The 13,200-nt window shown below is 38.6% G+C and overlaps 1 protein-coding gene across 4 annotated transcripts in view; it reads right to left on the reverse strand.

Moving 5' to 3' along the window:
- LOC126297668 (microtubule-associated serine/threonine-protein kinase 3) overlaps positions 1-13,200 on the reverse strand; it is a 245,718-nt gene that overhangs the window by 128,669 nt on the left and 103,849 nt on the right. For all 4 annotated transcript variants that reach the window (XM_049988765.1, XM_049988768.1, XM_049988766.1 and 1 more), the window contains exon 10: positions 9,108-9,220. In XM_049988765.1, the coding sequence (XP_049844722.1) occupies positions 9,108-9,220 (113 nt within the window). The remainder of the gene's footprint in view (positions 1-9,107; positions 9,221-13,200) is intronic.

The raw sequence follows: 13,200 nt of genomic DNA on the forward strand, positions 1-13,200 counted from the left end.
CAAATACAATGTCCTACTTGCAAAACTATACAATAACACAAAAGACTGAAAGTGTTGGAGACAATGACAAACCAAAAACTGTTTCCAATAACAAGAGATCAAACTAAACAACTACTGCACTGTAGGTAATGAAAAACTGAGCTAAAAAAATTGTGATCTGCCCATAATAAACAAGAAAATAAAAAGTAGCTCTAGTGGTTAAACAGTAGTAAAAGTTATACTACTATTCACATTCAATGAAATCAAAAATGCAAGCTACTGCATGATCAATGTCTTTTTCAAGACTGCTACACAGCACATCAGCAGACATCAATCCACAATTACGGATGTCTGTCCAGAGTCATAACTTTATTTATGTGCAACATGTTTACACAAATGTGGTGGGCATTTTCCATATATGGTCCATGTTGGGACAATAACAATTGATGATGACCACAGAATAAACAAAAGATGATGATGACCACAGAATAAACAAAAGATGAACTATATTGGCATCTTAGCAAACACAGGTTCTACCTCTAGGGGACACAGCAATTGTTGTAATTAACTTATTCAGCTCACAATACCTAGTGTTGATGATGGTGTTGACCGGTGCTTTAAATCTCAATCATGTCGCCACCATGGCACTGAATATTTGAGGATGGTCCCAGTGGTGAGCTACTGGTCAATACACTGGTGTCCAAAATTAAAACAACAAACTGAAATTTTGCAAGGTTGCATTTATTTTGCCACAAAACAGAATAAGCAGATGATAAGTAGAAACAACGTAAAGAATACAGAACATAACAGCAACACACATAACAGTAGATTAAAATGTTCTTCGTTTTTTTTCCCAACTTAACAGATTTGCACACACATTCCTACAACTGGTTAATGTACTCACTATCAGGTGTGCCCACCTCTGGCAGCAATACAGGCCTGATAACAACTGAGCAAGCAGTGAATAATGTCTTCAGTGTCCTGTGAAACTGGTTGCAAGTGTTGGAGAATGGTTGGTGGATGCTGGCATGATGCAACATGTCTCACTGGCGCATCTCAAACACACACTATGGGATTCAAATCGAGAGAGTGAGCAAGCCACACCATGCATTCAGTATCTTCCATTTCCAACAGAACATCAACTATTCATGCTCTATGAAGGCATGCATCAGTAAGAAGTCTGGGCACACAGCACCTCGCAACAACCCTACTAGAGGTTCCACAACCTCGTCATGATACCTGACAGCAGTTAAACCTTCCCTATTCACCCATACAATTTCATGAAGAGCTGTTCGAGTGGTCAGTATAATCCCCGGCCACACCAGTAGTGAATCTCCTCAATATCCGTCTATTTCCACAATGTTCGGGGCTCAAAATAGTGTTCCACATCCTCTTCAGATGTGAATCCATTGAGAATCACTCTCCAGACCAAATCGGGACTCATCTGTGAAATGAACATTGGCCCACTGCTTGACTGTCCAGATGTCATATTGAAAACTCAACTCTAGATGTTTCCTTCTGTGAAGATGCATCAGAGGCACACATACAGCAGGTCTCTGACAAAGGCTACACTGTCGAAGCCTTCTCTACACAATTTTCCTTGATACAACATGTCCAGATGATGCTCCAAGGTCAGATGCCAGTTGCTGTGCAGTACTAAGGCAGAACTGTTGTGCCCTTAGAGCCAAATAATGGTCCTCTCTTTCTGATGTCACACATGGTTGGCCCTGGCGTGGTCTTCGGGATACAGTTTCGATCTCTATAAACTGTCACCACATCCAAGAAACAACAGAATGATTCAAGTTAAGCAATCAGCCCACAAGTTTGGAACTGTCCTGCTTCCATTCTTCCCATGGCCTTCCACCGAAGAGTGTCTGGTAGGCATCTTCTCTGTGCCATACTGCGACTGCGTACACAGAAATTGTGGATGTGGGATTATCCGGAAAACACCATTCCATTCGATAGGCGCCCTGTCATCATCATTGGCATTGTTTTCCATTGACCAAAATGCCACCTTCTATGCAGAACATGATCAGACAGGCATCTGTTGACAGTTTGTATGATCATATCATGAATTAGGCAAAGGATGAGGAAATAGCAGTTTGTTGCTTTAGTTTTGGACACCAGGGTAAATCAAATAATAAGTGAACTGTGGTGGTTTGTATGTAGTTATTGTCTTCTAGTGTTTCAACAATGCTTTTTATCTAGAAGTGTTTGTGTGAGGTTAGTAGCAGGTAAATATTGCCTCCCTTCAAATAACAGACTAATTGAAACATCCTGGCACATTAAAACTGTATGCAGGACTGAGACTCAAACTCGGGACCTTTGCATTTCGCGGTCAAGTGCTCTACCTGCTGGAGGACGGGTCGTGAGTCGTTCTTGGGTAGCTCGGTTGGTAGAGCACTTGCCCGAGAAAGGCAAAGGTCCTGAGTTCGAGTCTTGGTCCGGTATACAGTTTTAATCTGGCAGGAAGTTTCATATCAGCACACACTCCACTGCAGAGTGGAAATCTCATTCTGGAATAGACTAATTACTTTCAATACATAGCACCAGAAACTCCTGTCTATTTCAAAGAGGTGTTTCAAGAATTTCTTTGAACTTTCTCTTTGGTGCTTGACAACAGGCTTATTCACAGTGTTTCCATATGGCAAATTTTGTTCCCATTACAACCGCTTCCACCCCTTTGTACAGATTTTTTGTCCCCTCAACCTTCTGCTTTACACTCATCTCTCAAATCATGCAGTGTACCATCACACTTTTTTCACTCTTTAATGCCAGTATAAATGCTATCACAACATATTTAAAATAATTTTCTCAAAGTTATTTGTAACACTATTATGAACATATCTCAAGTGAATATTAATGCTTAAAAGAGCCCAGGTTTTAGGTTTTATTTAAACATATAAATCACCGAAAACCTCATTTCTCAAGTTGATCAACTATAAAGATCGACACCATTAGTTATTTTATTTTAATAGGTATCCAGACAAGTCTCCCTGTGACTCGACAAATAATTTTCTAGTTTTTAGGCTTCAACTGCAGTTGCCATTCATCATTTACACTAGGCTCTGTTCGCTGGGCTAGCTCATTTGACAATCTTTAGTGCAAGGTTGTGTCTCCATGGTACTGACTGAATGACATAAGCATCAGTTTCTATCAGTTAACTCATGAGTGGGCAGTGCTCTTGGTGGGGGAACTGGACTTTCTCACAAGAACCCTGCAGGTCCAACAGGTGCACCAAAAAATCTGTTGCACATTTCCTGCCTAGCAGTGTAGTGTAGGGTGCAGTGGTTTACATCGATCCTGTTTGTGTGCTTTTAGTTACCAGTGTCTGGCAGTTCAGTTTTTGTATTTAGTAATATACTTAGTTATTCAGAAGTGATGCATAAGCATTCTACATTGCAAAAAAAAAATACGCACAATCTGAAGAAGCAGTATGTGCAAAGTAAAGAGCATTTGGTCATCTCTAACATAATTACAGCTTGTATTAAAGAGTTAACAAGAAAGTAACTAATGGCTAATACTGCAACTTTCCAATCAAAGTGCTGCAAGCTATACAAATGTCAGACTTGGTGATCCAGAATGCTTCCACTCCACCAACTGAGCTTTAGTTTAGATGTCATATCTATAAAATCATGTTTCATTACCTGTTATGACCAATTTCAATAGTTCTGCACTATTGCCTTCATCTAGTGACTCCTGAGCAGCTTGCATTATCACTATTTTTGTTCAAAATTCAATAACTTTGGAACAAATTTACATCTGAAATAATTTCATTACATGAACCAATTGAAACATCAACATCATTAGTGACTTCTCTGATTGTGATTCAGTGATTATTCAGAATCAATTGTTTCACTTTTTCTACAATTTCATCAGTTGATGTGCTGGGGTGTCCTCGGCACATGTCTTCAACATCTCAACAACCTCATTTGAAATGTTTATATCATTGGTAAATCCTTACTCATAGCAGAATCATCAAAAGCAATAGATAACATTTCTGAAAAATTGATGTTCTTTATTCTGTTATTACAGCAAAATTCAATTCAAATTCTCTGATCAACTTGTATACAAAATAAATAATCACTGCTACCACCAAAACATGTGTAATATTCTTGACAGCTTGTTTTTATTGACTTTACGGTAGAAATCTGAAGACCAAGCTGCTTGCAGTTACTGTCAATCTATTGGATGTAACAGTATGTAGCTAATTCATATTCAATACTACAGATAAGTACAGCATTTGAACATAACATCGCTATAACGACCTTTCACTAAACCAGTTACTTCTGTGCATACTTTCTACCATAAAAAAAGTGATCAATACGAGGTTCTCGCCAGAGTTGCCTGCACTGAGCAAGATAGTGGAAAGTCTTCTCTCTGTTCCTCTACTGTCAAAGTTATTTTCATTCCCCACTTTCATTACAGCTCAAGGGCAAAGAAAATGTAATATCTAAAATGTGACCTCCAGTGATTGTGTTCCCTTGAACGTTCAAGTTGCTCCTGGATCTCAGTAAGAAAATATGAAAAAGTATTAGACAAAACTGATGCACAAAACAAATAAAATTCCAAAGAGAACTAAATGAAAAAGTTAAAGTTTTTGACAAGTAAGGGCTTACAGAAAAAAAGGACTTTGGTGACCAGTTTATCAGAAAAATGGGGCACATAACAAAAAAAGGGGGGGGGGGGGGGGGGGGGAGGTCCCACTGAAAATGATACATTTGATCACCCTAATCTATACTGTCAGACTAAAGAAGTGAAGCACCCAGAAGACATGGGCGGATGTTCACGTAACTTTGTACACACACACACACACACACACACACACACACACACTATTGGCAGGTATGTAAACAATTAGTGTTGCAATTCTCTGTGACACACAGAATGGTTACCAGACTGCACTGATGCTGTTCTTTGTGTCAGCCCACACCACTGGGTCAGAGACTAGCAGCATCCAGACTAGGGAATTATCACCCCATGCATAATATGCTGTTGTACAACAATATAAATAGCTGTGCTTGGATTGGTGCCATCACTGAGAAGTAAGAAATGCTGATAACTGGCAGTGCACCGTGTTGTCTTCAGCAATGACTCATGGTTCTGCACTACACAGATGACCACCCTCATTGAGTATACTGGCAACCTGGGGACAGGTTTCATTCTTACCATGTTTTGGAGAGACGCAGCAGTATTACCCTGATGTAGTGGTGTCTGGGGCCATCAGGTACAACTTGAGGTCACGGTTGCGTGTGACGGAGGGAACCCTGACAGCACAACCCTACGTCACTGACACCCCATCCTCATCAATCATCCTCATAGTTTATCTCTCATGCAATAATATCAAAGTTTCATTTTTTTTCAGGAGGACAATACTCATCCATACATGGTGTGTCTCTCTAGAAACTGTTTGTGAAATAAAGAGGTAGTCCTATGACCAGCTAGATCCCCAGATCTGTCCCTGATAGAATGTATGTGGGGCCAACTTGGATGTCAACTTCTTCCCAGTACTAGTATATGGGGTACCAAGAACCAGTTACAATAGTTGTGGACCAGCTCATGCCAGGATAGGATACAAATGTTTTACGAAATTCTTCTCAACTGGATCCAGGGCAGGAGGGGCGCTATGTTAAACTAATAATTCTTCGTAAATTGGACTCGACATTGCAATCACTGAAGTAAAATAAAAGGTTATCAGCAACACACAGAGCTCTCTATAAAACAGAAGGAACCAGTTGGGTTGAGATGTTTGGGGGGAGGAGCCCAGACAGCAAGGTCATCGATCTCATCAGATTAGGGAAGGACGGAGAAGGAAGTCAGTCGTGCCCTTTCAAAGGACCGTCCTGGAATTTGCCTGGAGCGATTTAGGGAAATCATGGAAAACCTAAATCAGGATAGCCAGACGCGGGAATGATCCACCATCCTCCCTAATGCGAGTACAGTGTGGTAGCCACTGCATAGAAACCAGATGATTTACACTTTGTTTAAAATCTTAATACTTGCCATCACTATCATCTGCAAAATCTCTTATTTTGAAGAAGGCTGGCACTCTTATGACAGGTAATTATTGACGAGATTGTCACCACCTTCTTCTTCTTCTTCTTCTTCTTCTAACCAGCAGTTTCATCCACAACTCATCTAGATACTCTTATTTCCTCTTGATAGCTTCTTACATAGGACAAGACCACTGACAGTTAAGGGCAGACAGAACTGGAAAATATGATCTTTGTGGAAGGATGCTTGGTAGGAGATATACTAATCATTATGGTAGGTCTATTAAGAGGGATACTGAGTGTGAGGCTTGATTTCAGAAAGATTCAGCTTTCATTAATTACTACTACCTTCTTAGCAGATAAGTTCTATATCTGCAACTATGTAAAAGGGTGTTTGAATGTAAAAGAAGCAAATGATGTCTGTCAGTCAAACAAAGTATCCTCAGTAGAGATTTTTTTGTCATCCTGTACAGTCTAGTATGCACTATTCTTGACATCTGCATGCACATTTCACTACATACCTCTTGCTTTTTCATAAAAGTATTTCTAAAAAAATTATTTACTATAATAAATACACGTGAGTGAAATTGCGAAGTTTCTTTAGTGAAATATGCACATAATAAACAGTGACTACCACTTAAAAGTATAAGACAAAATGTAGGGCTATAGATAGTGATATACTGAATTTAATATGTTTGGCTGTCAAGAAGGCAATGTGTGAAGCCTTCAGTGACTACCTTAGCAGAATCTTAGCAAAAGATCTCTCACAAAATCCTGAGAAATTCTGGTATTATGTACAGACTGCTCATGTTGTTTCCATTTTAAACATAATATAATGTAGATCCTCAAACAAACAAAACTATGCCTAGTGGTTGGTAGAAAGCATTAGTCACACCCATTTACAAGATGAGTGGTGAAAGTGCTCCACAAAACTACCATTCAATCTCCCTGACATCTGTCTTCTGTAGAAACCCAGAATATATTCCAATCTGAAATATAATGAGATATCTGAAACATAATAACCTCCTCCTTCGCAACCACTACTGATTCTGAAAACAATGATAATGCAAAACCCAAAATGCTCTTTTCTAACATGACACACTGAAAGGCTTGCATCAAGTCAATCAAATGTATGCATGACAATTTTTATAAACAAAAGTATGATTACATGGGGCATTAAACTAAATTTATTACTGGATTGAAGATCTCTTGCTAAGGAGGACGCAGTATGTTATCTTGGATGGAGAGTCGTTAACAGTAAGAGCAGTAACTTCAGGCATGTGCCTGGAAAGTGTACTGGGACCCTTGCTGAATTATGCTCTTTACACTATGCAGAAAAGTAGTATGCTAGGACTACAACATCACTAAATCACACCTGCAATCAGTCAACTCGTACCAGTACCTGGATGTAACAGTTTTAGGGATATGAAATGAAATGATCATATAAGCTCAGTTGCAGGAAATGTCAGTAAAACACTTTGGATCATTGGCAGAACATCTTCATGAGCTAACTATGCCTACTTTCATTCACTGCTTTCGTATGGTATCATATTCTGGGGTAATTCATCGTTGAGTAGAAAAGTATTCATTGCCCAAAAACGTGTAATCAGAATAATTGCTGGAGCCCACCCACGGTCATCCTGAAGACATCTATTTAAGGGTCTAGGGATCCTCACAGTATATATATTCACTTATGAAATTTGTTGTTAATAATCCAGCCCAGTTCAAAAGTAATAGCAGTGTGCATAGCTATAACACCAGGAGAAAGGATGATCTTCACTATGCGGTGTTAAATCTGACTTTGGTCACCTACCAAACAACATCAAAAGCCTGACAGATAGCCAACCAACATTTAAAAATAAATTAAAAGAATTTCTAGATGACAACTCCTTCTACTCATTGGCTGAATTTTTAGATATAAATTAAGGGAGGGGAAAAAAACTAACTTAAGCATTAGTATCATGCAATATTTTGTGTAATGTAACATCTTGTACAGACATCTTTCATTAACCTGACACATTTCACATCATTACGAAGTGTCGTATTCATGATCTATGGAACAAGTATTAATCTAATCTAATCTAATCTATTGCTTACAAATCACTTGTGCATTCCACACCAAACAGAAGTAACATGGCATATTGGGCATACACAAAGAAGAGTGGCACAATTGGTTACAAGTTCATTTGACTCACACAAGAGCACCCTGGATATGCTGCAAAACTTGAATTGACAGGCATGTGAAGATAGATGGCAATTACCCTGTGAAAGCCTGCTTAGAAAATTTCAAGAACCAGTATTAAATGGCACATGCTGTGATATTCTTCAGCCTCCTGGATATAACATACAAATCCCACAGTGATCAGGAAGACAAGATTAGACTAATTCCAGTGAGCATAGAGGCATTTAGTCAGTTTTTTTCCCATGCTACACCCACAACTGTAATGAGAATAAATCCTACCATGTGGTTGCATGCTAAGCACCCTCTGCCATGCACTTCACAAAGGTCTGTGGAGTGTATATAGGTGAAGATCATGTAATGTTAAATGAAACATTGACATCACAAGGTCAATGAAAGAGAATTTTCATATTAAATAAAAAATAAAGTCATAAAAAGACAGCTGCATACTTCCAGTTCGTTTTATAAATGTAAATGCTGAGAACAGATTACCTTTGACCATATGGGACAACCAAACACAGTTCCATTACAGCAAGTATGTGAAGAAAGGAGCACATAGATTGACTAAGGGAACTTTCAAAAATAAAAGAAGCAAAACTTATCTGCCAGACATCATTTTATTCCACCAACTAGATGAAACTTATACGCTCAGAAGATTCTAAGAGAGTCTCAATTAAGAAAAGACAGAAGGTACATAAAATGATAAAATCATAAATGCTGTACTGATATTCATTTAAAAAAAAAAGATGATGATTCCGCATATTTCCATTTCCATGACTAGTGGTACACTAAGGATTATTTGGAGTAAGTCGGTAATCAGCCTGTTACACTTCATTTTATGCACAATCACAACATGAAACCATACACCACACTTTCTATGCATAGAAAATACGCAACTTTGTATTGTTAAACTAAGGTTCACTGTCCAACAATTTCACCTATGCAACAAAGTTTACCTTTGATTCTTTAGAGTCCTTAGCAGCTGGTAAGGGACACACTGCTGTTGTGGAAACTCTTTCTTCTGTAACCGCAGCTCTGTTTTCCATCTTATTTAATCCTTCCTGTAATTCTGAGCAAAATTAAGAGAATTTCAGCACAAAAGTCATCAAATAAATACATTAACTGAAAAAGTTATTGCTAAACAACATATGGCCATGATGTCATTAATAAGAGAGAAGCAAATAAGAGAGTGAACAACATTAAATTATGTCTTTACTACATACTTTCAGTTTATTTTATAAAACTGCGAACTATGATATGTTTTAGATACATAAAGGACATTAGTACAAAATATAATCGGGACAAAAAGCAACTGTTAAAGGTCATCCAATATAAACCAAGCTTCCTAAGTTAACACATCTTTGAGATAAACAAAACATAAGAAATATTAAAAATGTGAGCACTAAAAAGATGGTAAGGCACAAGCAATGCAATCATATAAATACTAAGATACCAGATAAATAACCATGGGCAGTGAAAGTCATTTATCACAAACTGGAAATCAGACATCAGGCCATTCAGTATGGCTTGTGGTATTGCCTTTGTTTGCTTGACAAGTGTCTTCTGGAGGTCAACAATAGTCAACAGTCTGTGGTGATGGTATTAAGCCTGAAAACCTCCTGTCTCAAGCGTATAATACGTGTGGAATTAAATTTTAGTCTGGTACTTGAGCTGGCCACTCTAGGCATTTTATGTCCTTATATTGTAGGAACTCCTGTCACCTAGCCAGCCATGTGTGGTTACAAATTATCATCCAACACATGGACTGAAGCTTACACACACATCCCTAAGGACCAATGAAATCCACGAAACATGGGCACTTGCATACAGGCGTCTAACACAATGTATGAGAATACAGTTGTCACCACCAAATCAGTCCCTTTGCAAGATTTTGACAGTGTTGTAATGGGTCCCAGGTATACATTACATAATGACAGTCATTTAAGTAAACCACGACTCTTCCACATACAGGACAATATCTCACTGTTCCAGGGTTCACTCATGGTGTGAAAAATACCACATGTGTTTAGCCATATGGTGTGTTGTTTTGAGGGAAATGCATCAGGTGGTGTGCTATGCACACAGAGCATGAACTAAAAGCTGCCAATACACAATATGAAAGGAGATGTCTTACGCAGAGAGCTGTAAAGTGTCTAGCCACAACAAGTGTTGGGCTGGTTGGATGTCTTTGCCTATTTAACCCTGCACTGCTACTGGTGGGTCTTCCGAACCCTGACTTGTGTGAGTGATTCATTTTCATTAGGTTCACAACACTGCACACGAGCAGCGTTCTTTGTAGCTTCCTATCTTACACAGCTGTGTCATTTCCTCGTCAAGTGATGGCGAAAGTCCACTGTCTAGGAGTGCTTGTAGCATGTTTGTGTCTGCCAGACCGACCATAGCAAATAGGTAAGTACTTGTTGGGGCTATAGGACCCAGAGTAGCAATGTTGGTATCATTTGTCCCAACACAAATACGTTTGTAGCATACATTAAAATTGCTGAATCAGCCTATTTATTTCAGACAACGGCTATAATGGATGTAACAGAAGATCAGTGTAACGTTGCACAGCGAAATGAAATCTTTAGTGACGAATCAGGTACCGAAGGTGAAGACGTAGACGTTGAACTATATAGCGAACATGATACGGAAAGCAATGAAAATGGGGATGACAGTGATAGATATCAGAACAATAAGAGATAATTTGTTGGTAAGGACAAGCATACTAAATGGATGAAAGACTTCATTTTTTATTTTTATTTAGACACAAAGTTCTGTAGGACCAAACTGAGGAGCAAATCTCCAAGGTAATGGAATGTGTCAGTACATGAAATTACAACATAAAAGTAATAACAGATAAAAATAAATGTTTATGGACATGAAAAAAGTCAGTCCATAAGTTTAAGTAAACGCAATCAACAATACAATAAAAATCAGCTTAATTTTTCAAGGAACAGAAAAGAAGGAGTGACCCACGAGGAAACTCTTCAGTTTTGATTTGAAAGTGCGTGGATTACTGCTAAGATTTTTGAATTCGAGTGGTAGCTTATTGAAAATGGATGCAGCAGTATACTGCACACCTTTCTGCACAAGAGTTAAGGAAGTCTGATCCAAATGCAGGTTTGATTTCTGCCAAGCATTAACAGAGTGAAAGCTCCTTATTCTTGGCAATAAGCTGATATTGTTAACAAGAAATGGCACTAAGGAATATATATATATATATATATATATATATATATATATATATATATATATAGAGAGAGAGAGAGAGAGAGAGAGAGAGAGAGAGAGAGAGAGAGAGGCCAATGTCAAAATACCCAGACTCATGAACAGGGGTCGACAAGAGGTTCGTGAACTTGCACCACTTATTGCCCGAACTGCCAAAAATATCCTTTTAGAATGGGAAGAGTTACCCCAAAATATAATACCATATTACGTAAGCGAATGAAAACAAGCAAAAGAGACTAATTTCAATGTCGAACAAACACTCACTTCTGATACCGTTCAAGTAGTAAAAATGACAGTATTAAGTCTTTGAACAAGATCCTGAACTTGGACTTTCCACAACAGCTTATCATCTATCTGAACGCCTAGAAATTTGAACTGCTCAGTTTCACTAATCATACGCCCATTCGGTGAAATTAAAATGTCATGTTTTGTTGAATTGTGTGTTAGAAACTGTAAAAACTATGTCTTACAGTGATTTAGCGTTAGTTTATTTTCTATAAACCATGAATGCTCTTTCAAATTCTGAAAGTGGCAGGGGTAAAATACAGGGAGCGAAAGGCTATTTACAATTTGTACAGAAACCAGATGGCAGTTATAAGAGTCGAGGGGCATGAAAGGGAAGCAGTGGTTGGGAAGGGAGTGCGACAGGGTTGCAGTCTCTCCCTGATGTTATTCAATCTGTATATTGAGCAAGCAGTGAAGGAAACAAAAGAAAAATTCGGAGTACGTATTAAAATCCATGGAGAAGAAGTAAAAACTTTGAGGTTCGCCGATGGCATTGTAATTCTGTCAGAGACAGCAAAGGACTTGGAAGAGCAGTTGAATGGAATAGACAGTGTCTTGAAAGGAGGATATAAGATGAACATCAACAAAAGCAAAACGAGGATAATGGAATGTAGTCGAATTAAGTCGGGTGATGCTGAGGGAATTAGATTAGGAAATGAGACACTTAAAGTAGTAAAGGAGTTTTGCTATTTTGGGAGAAAAATAACTGATGATAGTCGAAGTAGAGAGGATATAAAATGTAGACTGGCAATGGCAAGGAAAGCGTTTCTGAAGAAGAGAAGTTTGTTAACATCGAGTATAAATTTAAGTGTCAGGAAGTCATTTCTGAGAGTATTTGTATGGAGTGTAGCCTTGTATGGAAGTGAAACATGGATGATAAATAGTTTGGACAAGAAGAGAATAGAAGCTTTTGAAATGTGGCGCTACAGAAGAATGCTGAAGATTAGATGGGTGGATCACATAACTAATGAGGAGGTATTGAATAGGATTGGGGAGAAGAGAACTTTGTGGCACAACTTGACAAAAGGAAGGAATCGGTTCGTAGGACATGTGTTGAGGCATCAAGGGATCACCAATTTAGTATTGGAGGGCAGCGTGGAGGGTAAAAATCGTAGAGGGAGACTAAGAGATGAATACACTACGCAGATTCAGAAGGATGTAGGTTGCAGTAAGTACTGGGAGACGAAGAAGCTTGTACAGGATAGAGTAGCATGGAGAGCTGCATCAAACCAGTCTCGGGACTGAAGAAGAAGAAGAAGAAGAAGAAGAAGAAGAAGAAGAAGACGACGACGACGACGACACGAAATTAGGTCATGTATTGCACTATTTGAAACCGAGCCAATGTTGCATCCAACATCCTTTACTACCAAGCTAGTGTCATCAGCAGACAGAAATATTTTAGTTACCTGTAATACTAGAGGGCATATCATTTATATAAATAAGGAATAGGAGTGGCCCCAACACTGATCCCTGGGGCACCCCCCACTTGACAGTATCCCACTCAGACCCCGCATCACAGCCATTATCAACATTGCT

This window comes from Schistocerca gregaria, chromosome X (assembly GCF_023897955.1).
Source record: "Schistocerca gregaria isolate iqSchGreg1 chromosome X, iqSchGreg1.2, whole genome shotgun sequence".
Lineage (NCBI taxonomy): Eukaryota > Metazoa > Arthropoda > Insecta > Orthoptera > Acrididae > Schistocerca > Schistocerca gregaria.